General features: G+C 45.0%; 1 protein-coding gene across 7 annotated transcripts in view; it reads left to right on the plus strand.

The window, feature by feature from the left end:
* Positions 1 to 19,930, plus strand: part of IGSF9B (immunoglobulin superfamily member 9B) — a 125,743-nt gene extending 105,813 nt beyond the window's left edge. For 2 of the 7 annotated variants that reach the window (XM_033171740.1, XM_033171741.1), the window contains exons 17-20: positions 1,966 to 2,011; positions 2,500 to 4,131; positions 18,187 to 18,308; positions 19,104 to 19,930. In XM_033171740.1, coding sequence (XP_033027631.1) covers positions 1,966 to 2,011; positions 2,500 to 4,131; positions 18,187 to 18,308; positions 19,104 to 19,327 — 2,024 coding nt within the window. In that variant the 3' untranslated portion in view covers positions 19,328 to 19,930. Of the gene's footprint in view, positions 1 to 1,965; positions 2,012 to 2,499; positions 4,132 to 4,656; positions 5,132 to 6,483; positions 6,530 to 18,186; positions 18,312 to 19,103 lie in introns of those variants that run through there. The other 5 variants (XR_004427957.1, XM_033171743.1, XM_033171742.1 and 2 more) reach the window with 5 other exon arrangements.
* Positions 19,931 to 24,535: the final 4,605 nt, after the last annotated feature.

Here is a 24,535-nt window from a genome sequence, read left to right on the forward strand (position 1 = left end):
GGGTCAAGACAGCCTTATACCCTGAAATCTTGAGGAAATGGTTCTGGGATAAACACGCTGCATTCCAAGACACCTGCTTTTCTAGGCACAGAATGTGTGTTCAAACTATTTCTCCTCCACCAATTTTAGGCTGCATTTGCACCATCCATTTAAAGCACCATGATACTACTTTAAACATATGGCTTCTTCCAAAGAATTCTGGAAGGTGCAGTTGGTTAAATGTTCTGAACATTGTTAGGAGGCCCCCATTCCCCTCACAGAGCTACAATTTCCAGAGTTTTCTGTGAGGAGGAATTGATAGTTAAGCCATTCTAGGAATGGTAGCTCTGGGCAGGGAATAAGGACCTCCTAACAACTCTCTTTTTATAATTTTTTAATTGATTATTATAATTCAACAAAGAGAAAAACATCTTAGTCCATCTGTTATTGTATGACATTACAAAATAAAATTTTACATAAAGCGTTATCTTGTCTAGGACCTCCTAACAACTCTCAGCACCCTGAACAAACTAACTCCCAGAGTTCTTTGGGGGAAGACATGACTGTTTAAAGTGGTATATCAGTGGGGTAAATGGATGGTGTGAATGTAGCCTTAAAATTTCTGTCTACACCCCCACTTGCCTACTTTGGTATCCAGCTAAGTTGTGTAATACTGTGTTTTAATATTAATGCATTGTGTTTTAATTGTTGTATTAGATCAGGCATGTCCAACAGGTAGATCGTGATCTACCAGTAGATCACTGGGCGTCTGTGGTAGATCACTGGTAGATCAGTGGCTGATCCCCCAAAGAAGCTAAAGAAAACTTTGGCTCCCCTAAAAAAAGCTCAACATCTTTGCCCTGCACCCCTAAAATGACCTGAAGCACCAAAAATAGGGCTTTCCTTCCTAAAAAGAAAAGCTCAATGTCGCTTTCCTCTTCCCCAAAGAAGCTCAACAACTTTTACATGAACCCCCCCAAAAGGGGGTAGATCATTCCCAGTTTTTAACTCATCGAGTAGATCACAGTCTCTTGGAAGTTGGCCACCCCTGTATTAGATCATGGGACCTTATGGCAAAGTATGGTTAATAAATTGTAGTACAGTAGTAGTAGTAGTAGTAGTAGTAGTAGTAGTAGTAATAAGAAGAAGAGTAGTCTCGTTAAAACTAATGTGTTTAAGTTAGTCATGACCCTTCATTTCAATGGGTCTATTAAATGTATGACTGACACTGGATACAATCTCTAGATATGATGATAGATAAGGCCTCAAAGAGCGGATGAAGAGCTAACCTGTTTCCACAGTGTCAGGCTGTATCATGGGGTGGGGTGTTGCATGACCAAACATTTAATAATAATACCACAAAGCATTTGATGTCTGGAAAAAAGAATTTGACCCCACCTTCTCCCTGATGTGCTAGTTTTATATGCAGTGCTATTACAAATAAAACAGCATATAAAACCCTGATACGCAGTGTTAGGGCATGCTCTCCCTGCTGAAATAAAAGAGGCCCTATCGGTATTGGCATTCCACTGGCTTCTGTAGACACACCTGTGCAGGCAAGCATTCCCCGGAACTTGAGCTTTGTGTTTTGTTTAAATATTATTTTTAATGGGCTTTTTTACTTATGTATTTTAATGATGGGTGTTCTTAATGTTTTTATGGAATTGCTTTATTGCACATATTGCATGTGTGTGTGTGTGTGTGTTTTATAATTGATGTTATACTTGTAAAGTGCTTAGAAACCATTTTGACATGTAAGCAGTGTATAAATTAATTGATGATGATGATGATGATGCAGGGGCATCTGATCATATGGAGAAACATTTAATGTTGTGAACATCCTGTAATAGGGGGGATACCCTGCTTTCATTGTGCTTCTTGTTCTGTTTTGTTGTTGTTGGAAATGTAAGAAATAAGGTGCGTCATTCAATGTTGTCCTTTCAACTCTTTTAATTATTTCTCCCCCACCCCTTTTATTTTTTCCAGACCCTCCTCTCTCAATAACCCACTGCAGGAAGAGTTTAGAGTCTCCGTAAGTATCTCTGTGTTGTAAAAAAAAAAAAAAAAAAAACAGAAGAAGAAAATCTATGAAATCATCATTAAAAGCAATCATTCCCCTTGAGAGTTACAATTCCCAGAGTTCCCTGGGAAGATGGATTAAATGGTTAAACCACCCTGAGAAATGTAGGAATAAAAGGGTTTCCTAACAACTCTCAGCACCCTTAACAAGCTTCATTTCCCAGAATTCCTTGGGGGGAAGCCATGATTGTTTAGAGTGGTATTGTGGTGTTTTAAACGTCTGACGTGAATGTGGCCTTTGCAAAGGAGAAGTAATATTAATAATGATGCCCCACATGTCCCACCCTAACTTATGCTTTTTCATTTTACATCCAGTTAAAGGGTTTGTGTTATTTAGTGCTCATACATCCTTTTAAATTGTGGTGTTAAGCAAATTACAGACCTTGGTCTCCTCTGTGATCCATTATTAAAATACCCCCCCCCCCCGTTTCTGTGGTACAGCTTGTCCTCTGGGAAAGTGAGCCCTGAGAGCATCCGGACGCTCCGTCCCCCCTCCGAATCTTCCGATGACCAGGGCCCACCAGGCAAGCGGATGCTTAGCCCCAGCAAGGAGAAGGAGCTCTCCCTTTACAAGAAGACCAAGCGGGCCATCAGCAGCAAGAAGTACAGTGTTTCCAAGGCCGAGGCAGAAGCTGAGGCCACCACCCCCATCGAACTCATCAGCCGTGGGCCAGACGGCCGTTTTGTCATGGATCCTTCGGAGATGGAGCCCTCCCTCAAGACCCGCCGGATAGAGGGCTTCCCGTTTGTGGAGGAGACAGACATGTACCCGGAGTTCCGCCAGTCCGATGAAGAGAACGACGACCCTGTGATGCCTGCCTCTGTGACAGCCCTCAAGTCCCAGCTGACGCCTCTCTCCTCCAGCCAGGAGTCTTACCTTCAGCCACCAGCATACAGCCCAAGGTTTCACCGGGGCCTGGAGGGGACGGGCACCATGGAGAGCCGCCTCCAAGCCACCGGCCAGGCCAGGCCTCCTGCCCCCAGGCCATTCCACCATGGCCCGTATTACGGTTACCTCAGCAGCAGCAGCCCCGGCGAGATGGACCCTCCGCCTTTCTACATGCCGGAGGTCAGCCCCCTCAGCTCTGTCATGTCCTCCCCTCCTCTGCACCCAGAGGGGCCTTTTGGCCATGCCACCATCCCTGAGGAGAATGGAGAGAACGCCTCCAACAGCACGCTGCCCCTGACCCAGACTCCGACGGGGGGCCGGTCCCCCGAGCTGTGGGGCAGGGCCGAGTTCCCTTTCAGCGGCCTGGAATCATCGCCCATCATGTTCCCCCACCAGCTCCACCAGTGCGAAATGGCTGAGAGCCTGCAGCCAAAGGCCAGTCTTCCTAGGGGACCACCACCTTCCTCGCTCCAGGTCCCCACATCCTACCCTGGCATCCTGGCCCTGGAGGCACCAAAGAGCTGGACTGGCAAGTCGCCAAGCAGAAGCCAACCTTCCATGCCCACCGCCGCCAAATGGCAGGACAAACCTATGCAACCAATGGCGAGTCAAGGGCAGCTAAGACACACCAGTCAAGGCATGGGCATACCTGTGTTGCCTTACCATGGGCCATCCGAGTCAGTCAGCCACAGCGGCACAAGCACATTTGGCCTGGACACCAGGTGGTACGACCCCCAACCCAGACCTCGGCCCAGCCCCCGGCAAGCCAGGAGGGCTGAGCCCAGTTTACATCAGGTGGTGCTACAACCTTCAAGGCTTTCCCCCCTGACCCAGAGTCCTCTCAGCTCCCGCACCAGCTCCCCAGAGCTGACGGCACGGGCCAGGCCACGGCCAGGCCTCATCCACCAGGCGGAGATGTCTGAGATCACTCTGCAGCCTCCGGCAGCCGTCAGCTTCTCCCGCAAGTCCACCCCGTCGACAGGATCCCCTGCCCAGAGCAGCCGGGGAGGAAGTCCCAGCTTCCGGCCAGCCATGGCTTTCACTTCTCTGGCCACCGGCTATCCCCCCCCTCAGTGCCCCTCCCTGCCTGTGGAGCCCATAGACGTCTTTGGACAAATCCCCTCTCCGAGGAGGGGAGGGGAGGACATTCTTAGGCCGGAGCCGACACCGACAACCAGTTCGGGGTAAGTGTGTGTGTGTGGACATTGCCTGCTTTCCCTTCCCCGCCCCAGCCTCTCTCTCCCTCCCCGCCTCACCTGCTCCCATCCCTTCCCCACAACTTCTTCCCCTGCCACCATCACCTGAATCCATGTCGAGGCACGCTGCAGCAACTTTTTTGGAGATGGCCTCCAGCTGGGATTTCTAGTATTATTTTCCCCCTCCCTTCCCCAAGCAAGTTTTGCAGTGTTGGGCCACCCCCTGCCAATGTCTCTTACCCCCTCAGCATGGGCGATTAGATCCATAGGGTCCCTGGCCTTTGGGACTGTTGGGAATTGTGTACTGTTGGTTAGCACAAGGGCTCCCCCTTTTCCTCCCCTATCACATGAAATAAAAATATTGAAGCTTTCATTTTTGTTTGGGAGTTACGTGCCGGGATGAAGTGAAGAGGGTGTCCAAATGTCTAAAAACTGTAGGTTCAGGTGGTGTTTCATTTCATTTTGCAACTGGGTCATCGAGCCCCAGATATTACCAGTATTTTCCTCTTCTAGTTCCTGGCTGTTTACTTTCCTGGGACATTAAGGCCTTGAGGCCCGCTCTTTGCCTTCTTCACATCCTTCTTTTACCCCCCGAGAGGGTTTGTCATCTTCCATGAACGAAACATGGCCGCACAAGCCGCCTTTTTCCACAACATCTCCAAAAGGGGTGCTGCAGCCCCACCCACAAGACTTGGGCGAGGCGAGAGAAACAAAGACATTAGCCACATGAACAGCTTATAAGGAGAGGACCAAAAAATTAAAAAAGCCAAAATCTACCCCAAACACACAGAAGTCAAATCAGGAAGCCGCCAGCACCCTCGGATCCTGTCCATGCAAGGGATTGCAGCTGGCCAATTACCTCCAGCAGCTGGTTTTCCAGGTACCAGGGTTGCACCAGGCAAAGCGTCTTCTCTTTCTTTCCGTTTCTTCCTTCTCCTTCCCACACCTCTGTCTTTCACACTAACTTTAGGTGCGCTCTCCTTCCATCCTTTTGTCTTTGTTGAAACAATATTTTTGTTCTCCATGTAGTGGAGTTTGACTCCCCTTGCCCCCTCTCTTGATCCCCCAGCATTGTGGAAATGAGTGGTGGTCCCCTGCCCCCCCCCCCCCCCCGCCCTGCCCAAATGGCTTGATGGAAGCATGTGTAGATCAATTTGGAACAGGAGAGAGAAGTGACTCAACAGCAAGCAAGGAATGAAGGGTGGGCTGGTTAGACTGTGTGGTTGGCCTGGTATGTGAATCCAAGCTGTGGTTGCGGTAGGGTCATTGTAGAGCAAAGGTATGAGACTTGAGTGTAGCGTGGGAAGCTGGCTTTTCACCCCCTTCCCAAACATCCTTGCGTTCTACCTCTACTCTCTGGTACCTGGAAGCACTTAAGTCTTTGGAGAGCTATTTAGCAAGGTTATTGGTTGCTGCTTCAGGAGAACCCAAGGGGCAGGAGACATGTCTTTGCACTAAATGGCTGAAGGGCGCTAGCAAAATGAAGGCAACCTCTGTTACTTTAAACCTATGCTTGCATAGGCAATCTGAAACCAATGGATCCAAGACTTCCAAAGACCACATATGGGAACATATTAGGACACCCTAGAGCAGTTTTCTTGAATATTGGGCTCCCATATATTGTTGATCTACAACTCCCATCATCCCTGACAATTGGCTTAGTTGGCTGGGGATGATGGGAGTTGTAGTCCAACAGCATCTGGGGACCCAAGGTTGAAGAACACTACTCTAGAGGACACGTCCACACTACAAATGTCATACCATTCTAACTGCCATGACTTCTCCCGAGGAATCATGGGAATTGTAGTGGTTTTTCTGCTGAACACTTCCTGTTAAGAGATCCCCAACTCACCTTTACCCTCTCACAAGTGATTCCAGACATATTTTAATGTGTCAAATTGCTCCCCATTAATGGTACCCCCCAAACCATTCACTGTCCTACTTGATGTTGAGCCTGGCCCTACCCTCCTCATACAACTACAGTTCCTAGGCTTCCCTGGAAGGAGGAAAAGAATGTTGAGCTGGCTTCAGGTCTGCAGCCTGAAGCTTTCTGCAGGTCTGCAGCTTTCTCTGTGTTAGCGCCCTGTTGTCTGTGCTTTGAAGCCATGCCTTCTATACACTTTCGCCATCCTTTCTTTCGTTTCCATTTCTTTCCCCCCTTTGTTTTTCCAGCATTGTTTGTTTGCCTCTTTAGTGTTTCGGTTTCTTTTCCCCTCACTTTTCCTTTTGGATTTACTTTATTATTATTATTTTTTCCCTCCTCCGTTTGACTTGCTGATGTCTTGTGGAGCTTGGCTCCTTGCGGGTGTTGATAACTGCTTTGTTTTTGATTAATCTCAGCTATCTGGGCAGTGTTGTCGAGACAAGCCACTCCTCAGCTCAATAGGTAAGGGCGATCAATGTCTGGAAGGATGGTGCTGTGGGGCGTGGTTGGGGAGAGGGGCATGGGAGGGGATTCCAAAGGAGGGGGGCTTTTTTCAATAACATATATCTATATATCTATACATTTCCTTTAAAGGGGAATAAGGTATTGCAAAATCCAGGACAAACCTTTGCACACTTAGTCTCTGTGGCTTTTGGGTTTCCCCATTCTCTTGTATGTCTCTCCCTCTCTCTATAAGCACAGACTCTGTATCAGCCAAACTTTTTTGGGCCACTGACCACTTGATTCCATAAACTCTTCCCCAGTGCCCCCCTACTCTATAAAAAGCATTACTCAGAACAGCAGTTTGCCTTAGTAACAATAAATTGAACATGTATTCAAAATCCAATTTAATTTAATTAATTCAACAAAACTAATTAACTTGACCCAGTGATACCAGCTTTTCAAAGTTAAAGAGTCATTTACACCTCTAACACCTCCCCCCTGCTGCACCCTTGCGCCTCAAGAGTGTGCCCTATCACCAAGAAGGACCACAATAAATGGATATCAAGTGGAGCAATGTGACTGAAGCAGTGATCTCAGGTTCTAGCCTAACACTTTTAACCGCCACAGCAGTCAGAAGTTCCAAACCCCACTCTTCAGAGACCCTCCCATATAGCCTGCAGTGTATGAGATTATATTACCCATCTCTTCCCCATAATTAATGAGCAGGCTGGCCTTACCATTAGGCAGAGTGAGGCAGCCACCTCAGGCAGCTGATTTTGGGTGTCATGAAAGGGCAGCAAACTGCTAAGTTATAGGCAGCTCCCCATTTATGCACGCTGTATTTGCGTGTGACGGTGGACAAGCAACATGCCACAAACCCAGAAGTGGAACCTGGAAATGGGGAGCACCCTGGAGAGTCTTCCTGGCTCACCAGCAGACCCTCTTTCGACTCTGGGGAGGGTCTTCTTGCAAACCAGGAGGACTCTCCAGGATGCTCCATTTACACACAGGGAAGCCTGGAACAAAACCCCTGCATAAATTGGGAGGTGCCTGTATTTAATTTATAATTATTTTTAGTGATGGGGAGAGGGAGCAGGGCTTTGGAATGTTCTGTCTCAGGTGCCAAAATAACTCATGGCCTTGAGAGCTGTGCACCTTGACTATCAGGAGCAAGGGGAGCCATTTGCGAGACCATACCCTCCAACTTTTTTCTGATGAAAATAAAGGCATCCCCTGCAACATTTCTCCAATGAAAATAGGAACATCCTATTCCACCCCCTCCAACATTTCTCTGATGAACATAGGGACATCCTATTCCATCCCCTCCAACACTTCTCCAATGAAAATAGGGATGTCTTAAGGAAAAGTGGGACATTCCAGGATCAAATCAGAAACCAGGATGGCTTCTGTAAATCTGGGACTTTCCCTGGAAAATGGAGGCACTTGGAGCATCTGCGAGACCCACTGATAGAATCTCAAACCTCCAGCCTTGGGTGGCAACATGCCAAATACTGGATGAAAACTCTTTGTTCTCACCATTCTTCTTAGCAAAATAGCAAACACAGGGGCTTTGACAGAACCCCTAGTAGTCTGCTGTAAAGGCCTGGTTGGCTTTGCTTGCCTCAAGAAATGGCCACAAATTGTGCAGGCACTGATTTATGTCCTGCAACATTGATCTACTAGGAGTCTCTCCTTAAATGAGAGAGGCTGGGCATTTCTGCCCTGTGTGAAAACTGGCAGATCATAAGTGACTGCATACTCTGTTGTTATTTAAAAAGAGACTCCATAAAGAAGAGAGGCAAGTGATTGCTTTATGATTTGGGGTTGTAAAGTTGTCAGTGGGTGAAGTGTTGCTGGGCACTTTATGACCAGGTCAGTATACAGCCTTCCCCACCCGCAAGCACACACACACACAACCCCACTGTTTTATGGAGCCATAAAAACTGAAGAAGGACACGGTTTATGAGATTTGTACCGACGCCTTAGATCAGCTCACTTCCATGGCGGGGATGCAGACAAATTTGGACAGGAATCTGGAGTATTGCCGTCAATGTCTCTGGATGACTCTCTCTTCTGCAACGTAAAAAAGACCTATTCAAAACCCAGTGCCATCATCTGAGGACTGGGGAATGGATTTCAATACAAGGTCATGCCAGGTGAAGATCCTGGGTATTAATGGACCTTCCATTGGGAAGGCCTAGAATAAATCACCCATGCTTAAGATCCTGGGTGATTTATTCTAGGCCTCCCCAATGGAAGGCCCATTAATACCCAGTGGCAGCTTGCCATACCAGGCTCCTTAGTCCATCCTGTACTGCAGTCTTTTGCAGCTTGGCACCCTCCAAATGTTTTGGGACTCCCATCAGCCCCAGCCAACATGGCTAATGTTGGGGGATGATGGTAGGTGTAGCCCCAACAGCAGTATCTGGAGGGCCACAGGCTCCCCATTTCCTGTCTTGGTAGGTCACATAACCAAAAGATAGGAAGCCACTTTGAATCTGGTTGGACCATTTGTCCCTCTAGCCCAGATTGTCCTTTCTGACTAGCAGCAGCTTTCCAGGATCTTGGGAGGAGAATCTTTAACATCACCTGCTACCTGAACTGTTTAATTGAGCCAGGGACCTTCTGCATTCAAAGCAAGGACTGTGCCACTGAGCCATGGCCTGGTTTGATTTGCATTGTCGTCACCCTCTTTTCAATTTTTAATATGGACTGTATGTACAATGCACACACTCAACATTCTGCACATTTGACAATTCAAATTTTGCATCAGTGAAAGCTGGATAAGGTACCCTCACCAAACATTTGCAAAGATTGCATGATGCTCTTATTTCATATAATTTATTTTGTTTTTGCTAGTTGTGGAGAGCAGGTTGCTAAAATCCTGCCTCTGAACTGTTTCACACACCCTGTCTGGCTTCTGGGATCTCAGCAGGCATTGCCCACACATTTTCAAAAATATATTTGTGTTTGTATGGGCTAGAAGCTTGGCTTTTCATGAAGTTGAAAGCATTGGTTCTCGAGTGGGGGCGAAGCACTGGTTCTTAGGAAGCTGAATTGTGGGTGTGCAGTACTGCACCCTGCAGTCCTTTAGGATATAAAAAGCTATGTGTGTGCGTTCAGTTCACTGTGAATGTCTGTTAACCGAGGTCAGGTCTCCTTGTCCCCTCACAGTTAATCTCATCACTGTAATGGGAAACCCAAAAGCCACAAGGCCAAGCCGGTGTCCTGCGTGCTCTTCCCTTAAGTAGGGCAGGGCCTTCTGCTCATAGCCCTAGATGTGAGCCTAGGTGGGGGGTGGCCAGGACTTGCATATGCCCTGACAGTTGTCACTCTGGTGTACATCTTTTGGAGTTTGAGGACTCTTGTCTGTCTGTCTTTTTTGGAAGAGAAGAGTTTTCCCCTTTAAAGGCTGTCCATGTGCCAGTTCTCTGCATGCATTTCACACTCGCTCTGGCTTGGAGAAGTTGTAAGTCCTCTTTGTCTGATTGCTTTTTCTCTCTTATTTCATTATGATTTCTACCTTACGTTTTGCTTTCTCTCTCTTTTCCCACTCCATTGTTACTACTTTCTCCTCCTCTTTCCTTGCCCTCCTTCTCCTGCCTTCTCCCCCCCCCCACCTCTCTCTCCTCACTTCCCAACCTGCACCTCCCGTCCCTTGTTCCTCTCCCTTCTCTATCCCTCTCCTGTCAGCATGGTGAAAATCCGTTGTGTAGACAAGTTGTGCTGTCCCCCGCAGACCTGGTGAAGGGATGCCTTTATCTGGTGTGTGCCCTGCTCTTTTATCAGCTTCCCCCTTACCTCATTGCACTGCTGCTACTGCTGCTGCTGGTGGTGGAGCCTGGCACGGCAGTAGGAAAATGCTTGGGGGGCAGGATGGGAGCATCTTTCATTGACTCAGCTTGCAAATGGCTATGCAGCAGTATCACTCAAGCGTAGGTCCTTCTTGGAGTTTTGAGGTGGCTGGCAATCCCTTAAAATGGAGAAGGAGGGCTCTCTGTGCTTAAAAGCTTCAAATCTTAGAGGCTGTAATCCAGCGTTTTGGGGAGAGACTCTGTTTATTGAGGTAATGCTGTGCTCATTGTACCTTTCCAGCTCGGTGTCTCATTCCGGTGCCAAGGGTTACCACTTCTCCCTTACATTTCTTCCTCTACTCTTCCAACCTACAGCTAGGAAGGAAGATCCAGAGAAATAATAGCTCCCGGTTTCTGCCATTGCTGACTAGTAGAACTGCTCGTTTTAGTTGTCCTTTGCTGTTGGCATTCAAGAAGAATACTCTGCCAAATAGGCAAACCATGTATCTCTTCCAGGTGTTTTTTTCTCCTCTTGTCTTTGGACACTCTGGAAGGAAGCCATATTAGTCTTTTCTTGCTTTAGCCTAGTTTTCACCTATGCTCAATTAACATGAAATAGACATTTCAGGAAAAAACATCCATTTGAGCCCTAATTATAGAACCTGGGTAAGAATTTGAAATGTGGATAACACAGCATGCCATCACCTGGTACCATGTTTAGTTTAGTTTTGTAAAAAGACAAATCAATGGGGCCATAACATTAGTGTTTAATAGGAAAGAGTGGGGTGATACTCATCTAGGTTTACTCAGGGAAAACTCACTGAAGGGAATGAACCTACCTAGCTTCGTAATATTCATTCATTTCAATGGGTGTGCTCTGAGTAAAACTTACTTAAATACTATGTTGTTATTGTTATAATTATTATTAAATATACTGCCCTTCATCCAAAGATTGCTGGGTTGTTTGCAACATAAAAACACATAAAAACAAAACAATAATAATCGCTCGGCCCACAAACACATTTAAAAGGTCATAGATTGTTTAATCAGCCAAAGGCCTTGTTGAAGAGAAATGTTTTCACTTTGCATCTAAATATACATAATGAAGTGCCAGGTGAACCTCCCTGGGGAGAGCATTCCACAAATGGAGAGCCACCGCAGAAAAGCCCTGTTCTCGTGTTGCCACCCTCCAACCTCTTGTGGACGAGGCACACAAAGAATGATGATTGCAGGGTCTGGGTCAGTTCATATTTTACATTCGGAGGATCCCCAAACCATTCATCTCTTTAAAAGCTGGGAATGAATGACTGTGAATTGGTAACTTACTTAAATACCTGAAGAATTTCCTCTAAACCATTTTAATCTGTTCACAGTTGAAGACAGAAAACAGGGTGAGATGGACCATTAGTTTAACCATTGGTTTAATTTAGTATGGTCTTGCATTGGCCTTCATTAGAAAGTTTTACTCTTTTAAAAAAACCTGTACTTCACATTCAGTATTTCCAAAGCAAAGCTTTTACACTTTCTAATCTAGGCTATCCCATTAGAAAAAGTCTAAAATACCCAAATTAGGAATTAGGGAGAATGACATATTTCCTAGACACTTCTAAGTATATACCATTATAAATGTGTTAAGGTGCTACAACACTATTTCTTGCATTTACTTTCATAGACACATATGGCTACCCCTCTAGAAATTTTTACAATTGTTGTAGTCCATAGGAACATAGGAAGCTGCCTTATATTGTGTCAAACCCTTGGCCCATCAAGCTCAGTATGGCCTACATTGACTGACAGCAGCTCTCCAGGGTTTCAGTCAGGAGTCTTTTTTCCTACTTTGAGATGCTGGGGGTTGAACCTGGGACCTTCTGGGGGTGCAAGATAGATGCTCTGCAGCTGAGCTGCGCCCTTTCCCTGAGAAGTAAAAATGACTTACATTGCGGGTGATGTTGAAGAGTGGGTGACATTCCATCCATGTTAAATTAATTAGCCTCAAACCCTAAAAATGGAACCTCCACTGCAGGGTGGTCTGAATACCAAAAGCTGGGTGTGGCACTGGATTTAGGGCAGTGCTGGCAGTTCCCCTGCACTGGACACCGAGCCAAGGTGGCACAAAATAGTAACAACATCAACCTATATTTCTGTGGGTACCTACTGAGAAGATCCATAAAAAAGCAACTGTGCCAAAAAGATGGGGCAAGTGGCATCAAATTTTGTCCTCGCTCAGGGTGCCATGTCACCAAAATCTGCCCCTGCTCTGTATGAACAACACTACCTTCAAGTTATGCCTGTGAACTTCTAATGCAGGCATCCCCAGACTCGACCCTCCAGATGTTTTGGGACTACAATTCCCATCATCCCTGACCACTGGTCCTGTTAGGTAGGGATGGTGGGAGTTGTAGTCCCAAAACAGCAGGAGGGCCAAGTTTGGGGGTGCCTGTTCTAATGGCTTATTATAGAAAACTTTTGAAAGCAGACTGCTGGTCAAGAAAGAAAGGCCTTTGCCTCAACCAGAAAGGCACACCTTATACTCTAAATCTTAATGCTGATTGCATCACAGTGATACTGTTATTCTTCTCTTGGAAATCCTATCTAGTTTAGACAACAAACAAATGTAGTTTATCTTCATCCATAACTGACAGGGATTTTTTAAAAAAATGTTACAAAACCATCACAATTGCTTTTCCTTCTAGAACGGGGTTAGGACTCAAAAGTAAAAGGAATAAAAATAAGCCACACAAAGTCTTGTGTAGGATTTAGAATTTAGGATTTTAAGTAAGGATGCAAGAAATATCCATGATATGTTAAAAAAATAGCTGGAATGCCAGCCTTTGAAGCCTTATGTGCTATTGATTAGTGGCCTTCCTTCCTTTGCCATCTAACATTAACTTGTGGAGAAACTGAGCTGAGCCTCTGCTATCTTAATTAAAGTAAATATCCTGCATTCGTAGTTGCAGATAAATAGCCCAAATACAGCAACAGATTTCTGAACAGGTACCCCAGATTTGTGTAATAAAAAGGTGGGGTGGGCGAGGGGATTGATAACAGTTCACAGTTAGGCCAGTTGCACTGAATAGTGCCCAATATGGTGATTTTTTTAATGATATAGTAGTATATAAATACTTTTATTAAAAAATACAAATAGCTCAACATAATTTATTTGTTGCATTTTTATCCCACTTTTTTCCTCCATGGAAATAAAGGTGGCCCATGTGGTTCTCGCCCTTCTCATTTAATGCCCACAAAAACCCAGTGAGGCTGATTAGGCTGAGAGGCAGTGACTGTCCTAAGGTCGCCCAAGGAGCTTCATGACTGGGTGGGAATTTGAACCTGGTTTCCCAGGACCTGGTCCATCACTTAAACCACTACACTACACTGGCTCTCCAGTGCTTTAATAGGGAATTGTGCTCAACAATAGCCCAGCACTCAATGCAGATGTAAGCATGGCAGCTATTGGAATGGGCAAGAGTGGTGAGCCATAGGCTGGCATGATGTGCAATATAGCACACCAGCCAGCCAATTCTGCATTAGGTAGTATCCAAAGTAGTGTGTGCCATTACAAGTTGGAAAATCCTGCCATTGCAAAAAAAAGTCTATCCATTTTTGCACATTTGTCCTGAACATGCAACCTGTCTTTTCACCAAAATAACTGGAGAGGTTTCATAGTCTTTCATGCTTAGATAGCTTATTTTAATGCAATTAGTATAGCTTAGTTCAATATATATACACACACACACATTCTTACATGTTTAAGGTTTATTCCCCCCCCCCAAAAAAAAGAATAGTCTATGCACACATTTCCTGAGTGTAGGCTGGGGAAATGTAGATCAGTAGAAAAGATGTACTGCAAATCACAAAGATGGCACAAAAATGTTCAAGGTGACTCGTTTTGCTCCTCATCTTATCTTATTTAGTCCTTGTACAAGGGAGATGTCTGGTATCAACTATTGCTCGGTGTTGAATATATGTTATACACACACACACAGAGAGAGAGAGAGAGAGAGAGAGAGAGAGAGAGAGAGAGAATTTTAATCTTTGAAACCTTATTATGAACGTGCTTCAGTTAGCAGCCCAGTATGCCTCATAATCTATCATTAACAAGGGAAAAACATAATCTGTTTCCTGAGCTGGGCTAATGCAGTTTTCTGGATTAGTAGTTTACAAGGAAGAAGAAAAAGAAGACTTGTCACTTTAAGCTTGATTCCAAATGTTCTGTAGGAACAGGGAAAGGCAAACTTGGGCTGGAGCTCCTTTCTGCTGCCGTCTTCTGTGCCATTAACCGGATCTTGACAAATGGCCCACTGCCACCTTCCATTGTCTCTTAAAAAACTTCAAATGGGAATGACTAATCTCTCTCTTTCTGCCATACTTTTCATACTTCTGCTGTTCGTGTCCCAGCTTGTTAATAACATTTTAAATTTTGCTGAAAATTGTGTGTTTGCATAATTTCCCCAAATGGTAGGACACTCAGATTGGATATTCAAGGCACATATTAAAGGAAGCCTCTCAGGGTGTTATTTTGCTTCGTCTCCATCTGCTTCTTTTGTTACATCTCAAGTTTAAACATGGGAGTTAGGCTGTTATGGGCAGCAGTGAAGAACCTGGGATGCCATTGAAAAAAAATACATCTTTGAAAAAGCTGAAGTCAAGGAGCTGGAAAGATGTCCTACCTTCCTTTTGTTGTTGCTGTTATCTACCTATTTAAAGCTGGCCTTCCTGAAAGAACCCACTATTTGCAACCATCTCTGTTCCCTGGATCTTTTTAAAAACAGCAAAAACACAAGAGATGCTTTTTTGCAGTGCAGCAGAACAGAAGATGGAAGGAGATGAGAATAACATTTCAAGAACCCGAGAGAAACAGAGAAGATAACATTTTGCTTCTATCTGTTCTACATCAACATTTATTCAGACTTCCTTCTTATCTTCATACCAGAAGTATTAGGTTCAATAAATATCTGCTCGTACTCTGTAATTCTGTATTTTGCCACTTTTTTTTAACCAAAAGGGAAGAAGAAAGAAAGCCAGATAACATTTTTCCATCACTAGATTTACCTGGGTTTTGCGGGGTTGCTGCATTCCAAACAGTTAGCCTTGGGTATTTTGTTTCTCTCACAAAACTCTTCATTCACAGTGCTCAGATTAGATAACAGTAGATAGGATCCTGACCTCCTTAGCTGCTGTTTTAAGAAATTGGGGTGGGGGGGATTATATGGCTAAAATAGGGTTGGCCTTATGGAATTTATTACAGACAGCCAGTCTCCTTATCATTCAAGCACTGATCTGGCACAATATTTGCTACTGAGGGCTGAAGCACAGAGCTCAGGACTTTACTAGAGCAACATGAAACCAGGCAATGGGTTTTGAGAACTGCGCAGGGCAACTTTTGCTAGGCTGGTGCACTACATAGGTTTTAGAATACAGTTATGCTGACTGAGGCAGTTGTACTCCAAAGCATCTAAAAGGGCACCAGGTTGGTGAAGGCTGGCATAGGGTCTGGCTCACAGAGTTTGTGTTTGTGTAGTTTATATAATACATCTGCTTTGGAACACCCTCCCCTAAATCACATGATTCTGAAGGAGAAGAAGCAGGATGATACAGCAAGAACGGGGTGGGGGGTGGGGAGTAATAAGAAAGTAGAAAAATCAACAAAGAAATGAAAATATGATGCCATGTTAGACTACTGTGAACAAAGTCTAGCTCATTATATTTGCAGCCAAATCTATCTATGTCTAGTCTAGTCACTCATTTATTATTTATTGCATTTATACCCTACCTTTTTTCCAAAGAGCTTAAGGTGATGAACATGGTTCTCCCCTTCATAATTCAATCCCCTCAACAACACTGTGAGACTGAGAGGTGGTGACTGGTTTCAAAGATCACCTAGTGTGCTTCATGAGGTTTTGAACCCTGGTCTCCCAGGTCTTCATCCAACACTCTAACCACTATAACCACACTGGCTGTCTAGTCCAGCATTCTGCTCCCACAGTGGCCAATCAGATGCCTATGAGAAGCCCTGTGATGTAGCCTGCCCCCAGCAAAGGAGAGACTTGCCCCCTCTGTGGGTGCCAGAGAAGATTGCTGCAGTGCTATGCACAAGGAAAGGGACATTGACAAGAGAAGGAACTCTTTGTGGAGGGTTGTCCTGGCCCTGGAATTTGACAGGTGTCCCCAAACCAAAGAGAACTTTGGAAGATTTTGCTACAGTTGTTGCCTCCACAGCGCATTCCTTTTTGTTTCTGATCAGTCAAAACCTGTTTAGCTTCACCTACTTGGTCTAATGGACCAATTACCAAGAAATCACAGATGACAGGACATTCAGGGCACATTGGGTACAGTGGTTCAGCTGAGGGGGGAAAGACGTAATCTCTTTTAGTCCTTCACCTGATCCTTTTGCGGAAGAGTGGGGTGATGGGACAAGCGTTTGAGCTGGAGCAAACCTGCCCTGTGACAATCTGGAACTTGGGTTGGATGCCTGGCCATCTATCTTGAAATAAAGAGAGAAGGCCTTTCAGCTTGCTTCAAACCCAGTCTGTCCAGAGAGAAATTCAGGAGTGGGAAACTAGGTCCCTCTAGAACAAGGTGTAGTCAGCCTCCTGAAGAACATTCCAGAGATGGTATACTATTAAAGAGAAGGCCCTTATCTAAGAAACAGTAGACTTAGCCCTGCAGATGCTGTTGGTCTCCAACTTCCATCATCCCTGATGGCCATGCTGGCTGGGGTTGTTGGGACTTGGGATCCAACAAGGGCATATGGAAGAAGCCCCATATTAAGTTCTACAGATTTTGATGGAGCAAGTATGCTTTCAGTTGTAGTTGTAACTCCAGCCAACCCAACAACATGAAATTGCCTATGGCAAAACCCATCAGCCGGAGCTGTGGTTGTCCAAAATCAGTTTGAAGTGCAACAGTGTAATGGTCTAGATATGTCCTTCGAGAAAGTCATTGGTAGTCTAGGAGTTCTCCCACTTTCTCTTGTACCTTTCAAGACAGTTTGCAATGTTCCTCTCCCTTGGACTTGCGTGCTGTATGTTTGTGTGGTGAATATACAGAAATGATAACTTACTAGGACGAAACTAGGATGAATGCAAATGTATATTGGAAATAAAGTTCAGAATTTAATGACCTTTCCTCATTGCATCTGCCACCCGACACCCAATGATTCTTTCATGTCCTTCACCTTTTTGTGCTGTGGAGTTGGGATGCATCCTTTTACTACTAAATTTTGGTAATTTGCCTCGCCACTGTGGACACCTGTTATATGCCTTTTATTCTTTTCTTTTGCGTTTCCTCCCCTCTTAATTCCAAAAAGTGCCTTATTGGACATTAGAATTGACACTTTAATTATTCCTTTTTAAAGATTGCAGATCATTTTAATTCAAGGGCCTTGGTGCTAGTTTTATTTCAGTTTTTTTCCAGCACGGTTCATTTCTAGAGATCCAGCCATTTGTAGGAGTTTGCTTCCGTTTGCAGGAATGGCCAAGCAGTTGGAGTCCTAATCTCTTTTTTCTATAACCTTTGCCTGGTACGACCTGAGCAGCATTTGTTGTGGGAGTAGCAAAATAAAAAAATAAAAAAATCAAACAATTCCCAGAGAAAGAACTGGTAGGGATGGTTGGGGAATGCCAGGGGTGTCTGGCAGTGTGGGGTGATAACACTAATATATATATTCATGAAGAGGTGAGGGGAAAAGGTTTCCCCTCCAGCACCAGTGTGGTGGTGTGGACCCTTATTTCACCTTCCTAGGACCCTCCTCATATCCCCCCTCCTTTTCCACGGCAGACCTGGCAGAGGTTGAATGCTCTCTTCCCAGCAGAGAGACCTCCCTTGAGACAGAATACGGCAGGGGGCCACTGATGGCGCTTGTCTGTTTTGTCTTTCTAGAAAACGTCCATCTCCAACCCGGAACGCTGCTGCACCTGAGAGGCTCGAAGCTCTGAAATACCAGCGGATAAAGAAGCCCAAAAAGTCATCCAAGGGCTCCTCGAAATCCAAAAAACAAATCAGTGAGTGCGAGGAACACAAGACTCCCGGCTAATTGTCCCACCCCCCGCCCTGCCTGCCCCTTGCCACTTTGGGCCTGGCACAATACTCATTGAAGTCAATGACTTGTAATGAGAATTGATTCTGTCTCTGGGCCTAGAGAAAGTGTGCTACTCTTTCCTGTTTTTTCACCTGTTCACGGGATCGTCAGAAGTGAAAGTTTTCACCACCCACCCACCCCACTGATATTTGCCTCCATCCCTTAAGCCAAAAGGTAGTTTATAGCCCTTTTCACCTCCAGTTTGTATAGACCCTGAGCTGGTGTTCCCTACAGTTTTCCAGTGGATTTCTCTTTAAACTCAGCTCCTGTGTCTCTCATTTCCTTTTCCCTCATACCCCAGTTCCTCAATAAACTCTCCTAACTCCTCCTCCTCCTCCTATTCTGCCCCCACTCTTGGTTACATCTTTATTTAAACAAAACCCTGCCTCGTTCCCAAGGATCATCCATCCTCTCGGCAATCCCATGAACATCTCACACCCTCTCTGCATAAAGCAAACCTTCCCACCCCAAAGCATTGCTTTTCTTTCCCCTGTTCTCCTACAAATCACGCAACTTTTCATGTGCTAAAATAATACCTCTCTTCCTTGGTTATATTTTAAGTTGTGTACTGAACTTCTTTTTCCTCCTTCTTTTTGTTGTTGGCTTAAAAAGAACAAAAAACAAAACAAAACTGCTGATTGTCTGTGCATCCTGCCATGATACCTGTGCAAAATGCCTAACCACCCTCTTCCTCTGCCCTTGTCACCTTCCTCCTCAGATGGTTCTGCCTCCCAGGTTCAGCAACACCCTAACTCTCAGGTACTGTGGCCTGACGAAGCTGTCTGTCTCCGAAAGAAGAAGAGACATCCTCGCCAGGACCCCTTTGCCCGCCTCTCAGCACTGAAGGATGACCTCTGCCACCGGCAGGTTCCTGAGGACCAGACAGCCATTCTCAACAGCGTGGACCATGATGATTCCAGTGGGCATGCAACCTTACTTTAGAGTAGCACCAGCCAGAGAAGGGACAAGGGGGAAGCAGGGTGTGTATGTGTGGAGGGGGGGCAGGATAAGGGTGCAAATATCTTTTGATCAGGCAGAATCCACAGAGAAACAGTGGGGAGAGAAGAAGCTGAAGCACAGGTGTGTGTGCACGTGTGTGTGTTTGTGGCTCATACATACTGGAGGGTGTGGGCTTCAGTCTTGTTTTTGGGTACCAGCATGGGGGGTGGGAAGTGCCTAACAAAGCAATTAATAACTTATATATGGTGTGCAATACCCTTGTGTGGTATTTGATAGGAGAAAACCCAACATCAAGTCTTTGACCATTGCAGGGTGGGGGGACTGTTTGCATCTCCCTGTAGCATTTTCAGTTGCAATGCAATCCGTTAGGATAGGCAATATCCAAAATGAGAGAGGAAGGGAGGTGGGCGGGCATGGGGGAAACATCTCTGCTTAAGCAAATCAGCTTTGTTTGGATCTCCTGCAGAGGGTCAGGCAAAGGAAGAGCTCAGTGCAGGGAGTTCTGTAGGAGAGGGAAATGGAGCTTCGAAGTGACCACCCTTTGTAAAAATATTCATCATAATAATCTGGTGAGCCTCAAACCTTCTTCTCTGTGCTGTGGCTTCCGTCTTATGTGTCCTGGAAGGAGGACGAGATTTTACAACTTGGTTTCCAAAATTATATATATAAAGTGGGGGTTGTTTTTCTAAAAGAAAAAAAGTATAGATACAGGATACAATGTATATTTATACAGTGTGTGTTTCAATTTAGGTAGAAAACACTGGGGGGGGGGGAGAACAAGCTTTCCTAATTTAGGGAGTGGGTTGGGAGTGATATAAGAATTACCACAGGAGTATCATGGGATGCAGTTAAGAAACCAAGATTTCAAGCTGAGGTTTATGACCCAATGGATTTTATTAATGTGGTGCAAAAATTGTAATGGAAAACTTACCAGCACACAAACACACACACACAAACACGCAAAATCTGCTTGTTTCAACTGTCACACCTTTTTGATGTCTGAATATTCTGAGTGAAAGTACAAATTACAGTTTACTTTCTTATCTGTCAAATGAAGACCTAGAATTAGAGTATGTATTGTGTTTTGCACAGTTGAATCTATGTACACGAGAACCTTCTTAATTTCCACTAAAAAGGCTGGAAGGTACCTATTTTCTCCCCAGACTAGAAAAGAAGGTGGCAGCTTGTTGAAAAATTCTGGTATTTGCATTCATCTCCCTGATCATAGATTGTAGCAAATGGTAGGTTTAGAATGGCTAATTTAAAAGTGCAAGTCCTGATAATGCTAGTATCTGTTCAGTAGTATACCATGAAGAAAAAGAGTCTTCGTACAGCAAAACCTTACTATATCAGTGCCTCCATTCACATAATGTCTGCTGAAGTGAGGAAAAGCTGGTTTAACTCTGTGCGTGAGCATTACTAGGTGAGGTTCTCTGTGATTTCTTATGCTTCCAGTCCCTTCCCAGACAGTAAATCAGGTGTGGTGTTCCAATGCAGCAGAATGCAGTGGCAGAGTCCTGAGGTGGTGGAATCCACAACACCACTCATGACAATAGGTTGTGGGTTCACAGCTAGGGATGTCAGAGAATTCTGATAAAAATGGAAATGGGATAGGCAGTTGCTGATGTTCACTTATTCAATGTCTAGAACCAGAATCAGTCCACTGAAAATTATTGGTATTTGCTGTTGTTGCTGCTGCTTTCCGTTCACATACAACATGTAATTGATTACATCCCGCCCCCTTCCATTGGCATTGTGTTTCCATTCATTGAACTGATTGGGGTGGAATAACTTAATGGCAACACAACTTGCATAATTAATAATAAAAAAATTCATTCCAGTAGCACCTGGAAGGACTTTTAATTTTTTTTATTTTGTTTCGACTACAGCAGAGCAACACGGTTACCAACCTGTAACTTGCATAATTAAGTTACATAATTTCAGCACCGCGGACAGCAAGATGAATAGTGTAGCTTTGGTGGGAGTTGAACTACAGTGGAATGAAAACTTAATTGCACGTTATGAAAAATATGCCTTCTTCCATCCCTGTTCACAACCTACAAAATTAGCTGCAAATACAAAATGAGCTCAGTGCTACTTTTATTTTTACAGCCACTTTTAAAAACTGAATGAACACAGGGGCATTCAGAATGGGTATCCCTGTATGTCCATAGCTCAGCGGCAGAGCATCTGCTTTGCAATGAGCAGCTCCCAGGTTGAATTGTCCATTTCATCTCCATGGAGGCCACTGTCAGTTATCATAGACAATACAGAGCAAGATGGACCAGGGGTCTGACTCAGTATAAGGCAGTTTCCTCTATTCCTATGAAGTGATAAGTCCATTCCACCATCTCAGGACAGTGCTCTCTCACTCTTCTGCAGGAATAGGCCATGCCTCCGTGTCAGCAAGTGCCAACAGCATTAATCATAGGAAGGAGTTTTGGAATGTGACTTCTTATCTTGTTTTGCTGAGTACAGAACGTGTTTCAAATATCAACTAGTGAAACCAAATTCCACAGGCCTCTTCAGCATTGTTTGTTCATATGCATCTCGGCATCTGGCTTCGCTTATACGATTTCCTTCTTTGTTTGATTCTTAAGGGTGTGTCCCATCATGCCATATTTCATTTTGCTTGTTAACACTCTAGAATAAATAATCCCATCCACTCATGCAGGTCTATATGCACTTTCTCCTCCTAGTATAGTGGGACTGGGTTATTTATTTTACTTCTAACAGTACAAATGCACCCATATGCTGGCCATACCCAGGTGAATCAGTCTTCCTGGGAAGAGAAAGGTGTCTTGTTTATGGGGTGGGGAGTGGGGTATGGGACGGGACACTGGGATGGTGTTGTGAAATAGTGGGGCTCTAGGAATGTGCAATAGCCAAGTTTTGATGGTGCTATATACCAAGCCTGCACAACTTATGGCCTGCGAACCAAAACTCAGACCTTCAGCTATCTACAGTAGCCTGCTGAGTACCAGTATGGTTAGGGTGGCGTACTTCGACCCAAATTAAAATATGTGTGTGTGGGTGTATGAATCTGTCTTTCACTTCTGTGTGTCTTTACCCATTTTTTCTGTTCTGTTCTGTTTCTGTATTAACAAGTCAGAGGAGTGTGAAATCGTGTGGATTGCAAAGTTCTGATCACACCAGCCTAAGAGGTGTGGATGAAAGGTTGAACTCTCCAGTCATGCCCAAAGTATATCCCTACTCAGTCACTGGTGACCTTGGGCCCCAGTCATACGCTCCCAGCCTAGCCTGCCTCACAGGGTTGTTATGAGGATAAAAGCAGATGTTGCACTCCTTGTAAGAAAGCAGGAGGTGAATTGTAATAAACCAACCCAGATGTTCAGTTAACCTTTTTTGACTGCCTGGCTGGGACTGCAGAACCAGGAGGCCAGTTGAGCACATGGCAGGCCCACAATGAGTGGCCAGCAGGCTGGTTTTGCTTGGTAGGCCACAAGTCACCCTGCAGGCTTCAGTTAAACAAAATTAGTAGACAACATGAACAAGGGGACTACAGGACTGGGTAAATGGTGGTGGGGCTGCGTGTGTGTGTGTGTGTGGCCAGGATGCAAAGAACTGTTCTACCTACAGACTTACGAACACCTGGTAGAAATTTCTGCTTTTTCAGTCAATTTGATTTTGAAACACCTCTTCCTTTTCCCCACTTGCTTTTCAGACTTGCTTGCTAGGCAACCTGGGAGTTACAAAAATCAAGGCTCACTGGATGCGCAGAAGTAATAGTAGTTCTTTGAATCCTGGCATGTGATAATAGAGTATGACAGTGGCCTGGAAGGAGTGCCAGTCTTAGGCTATATCTGTGCTGCAGACTTGTTTAAGAGTAATTCTCCCTTCCCAGGGAATACCCCCACCAGACTGCTGTGCCCAGGGTGCTTTTGGGGGAAGTTATGAGAATCCGGTTGTACAAAATTTGTACAAGGTTTGTAACATAGCTTTTGCTAATGCCATTTACAGAAAAGCTTGGCCCTCTCTGGCAAAGGTATGGCATATTGAAGGGGGTGGACAGAGCAGACAAAGAAGCACAGCCAAGGCATTGATGGATGTTGAGTGGTTGTGATGCAGAACAGCCTTCTCCCATTTGGTATCCTCTAGCTGCTTGGGGGAAAGAACTAGCGGATGCCTGTTTGACGAAGGCTGGTTGCCAGTGGTGCAACAGTCATAGAATCGTAGAATTGTAGAGTTGGAAGGTACTATGAGGGTTATCTAGTCCAACCTCCTACAATTCAGGAATCTTTTCCCCAACATGGGGTTTAACTCATGACTCTGAGATTAAGAGTCTCATGCTCTACCGATTGAGCTATAGACTGTGACATCATCATGTGTCAATGTGAACTCTCCCTTGGGCTAGATATGATAGAAGCTGTAGATTTTAACCAACCGCTGTAATTCTCGGAAGCCCTGCATTGTACCATGTTTGAAAATAGCATCTTCTCATTCCTACCTTTGTATAGTCAGGTGCAAGATGCCTTTTTGTGGCTGCACAAACCCTGTGAGAGAGGAAGCTATGGACTAATGGAACAGGTGAGTGCAAGGTGGGCTGAGCAACTCTGGGTCACAGTTTCCCTTTCCTGGTTCTGTTGCAGGCCTGAGGTTACCCAGTCAGGCATGCATGCAGCTCAGCCACCTATGCCTCAGTGTCCCCCACTTATAAAATCGGGGCTCGTCGTACTTCAAAGCACTTTGTAAAACCCTTCTGATTAAATCTGCTAATGCCAAGTGTTGTTAGTAGTACAGTTCCTTCATATTGAAAAGTAACAACTTCTTCCTAAGCAGCAAGAGCAAATAACTTACTTCCAGGTTCTTCCCCGACTGGTGGAGTGCTCGCTGCCAAATCCTGTGTGCGCTTCACTCAGAAGTCTCACTTCCTCCAGTGGAACTTTCTTCCAAGGAAGCCTGCTTAGGATTTGCAGCCTTAGTTTGTCAGGTTTACTTTTATTAAGGTGGTACTTCGTTTTATGAGAAATTCAGGAAATGAAAACAAAGTCCCAGAGGGTGGCCTTGGTGCCATGCTGGCTGGGGTTGATGGGAATTGTAGTCCCAAACATCTGGAAGCGGCACCTGGGCTGGTGAATGCTGCTCTAGAAGTACTTTATGCACTTGTTTACAAAGGCGCTCCCCTAGATGTGCTTCCCAGGGTTCATTTGGTTCATTTGAAATATGGGC

Source organism: Lacerta agilis, chromosome 15 (assembly GCF_009819535.1).
Source record: "Lacerta agilis isolate rLacAgi1 chromosome 15, rLacAgi1.pri, whole genome shotgun sequence".
Taxonomy (NCBI): Eukaryota; Metazoa; Chordata; class Lepidosauria; order Squamata; family Lacertidae; genus Lacerta; species Lacerta agilis.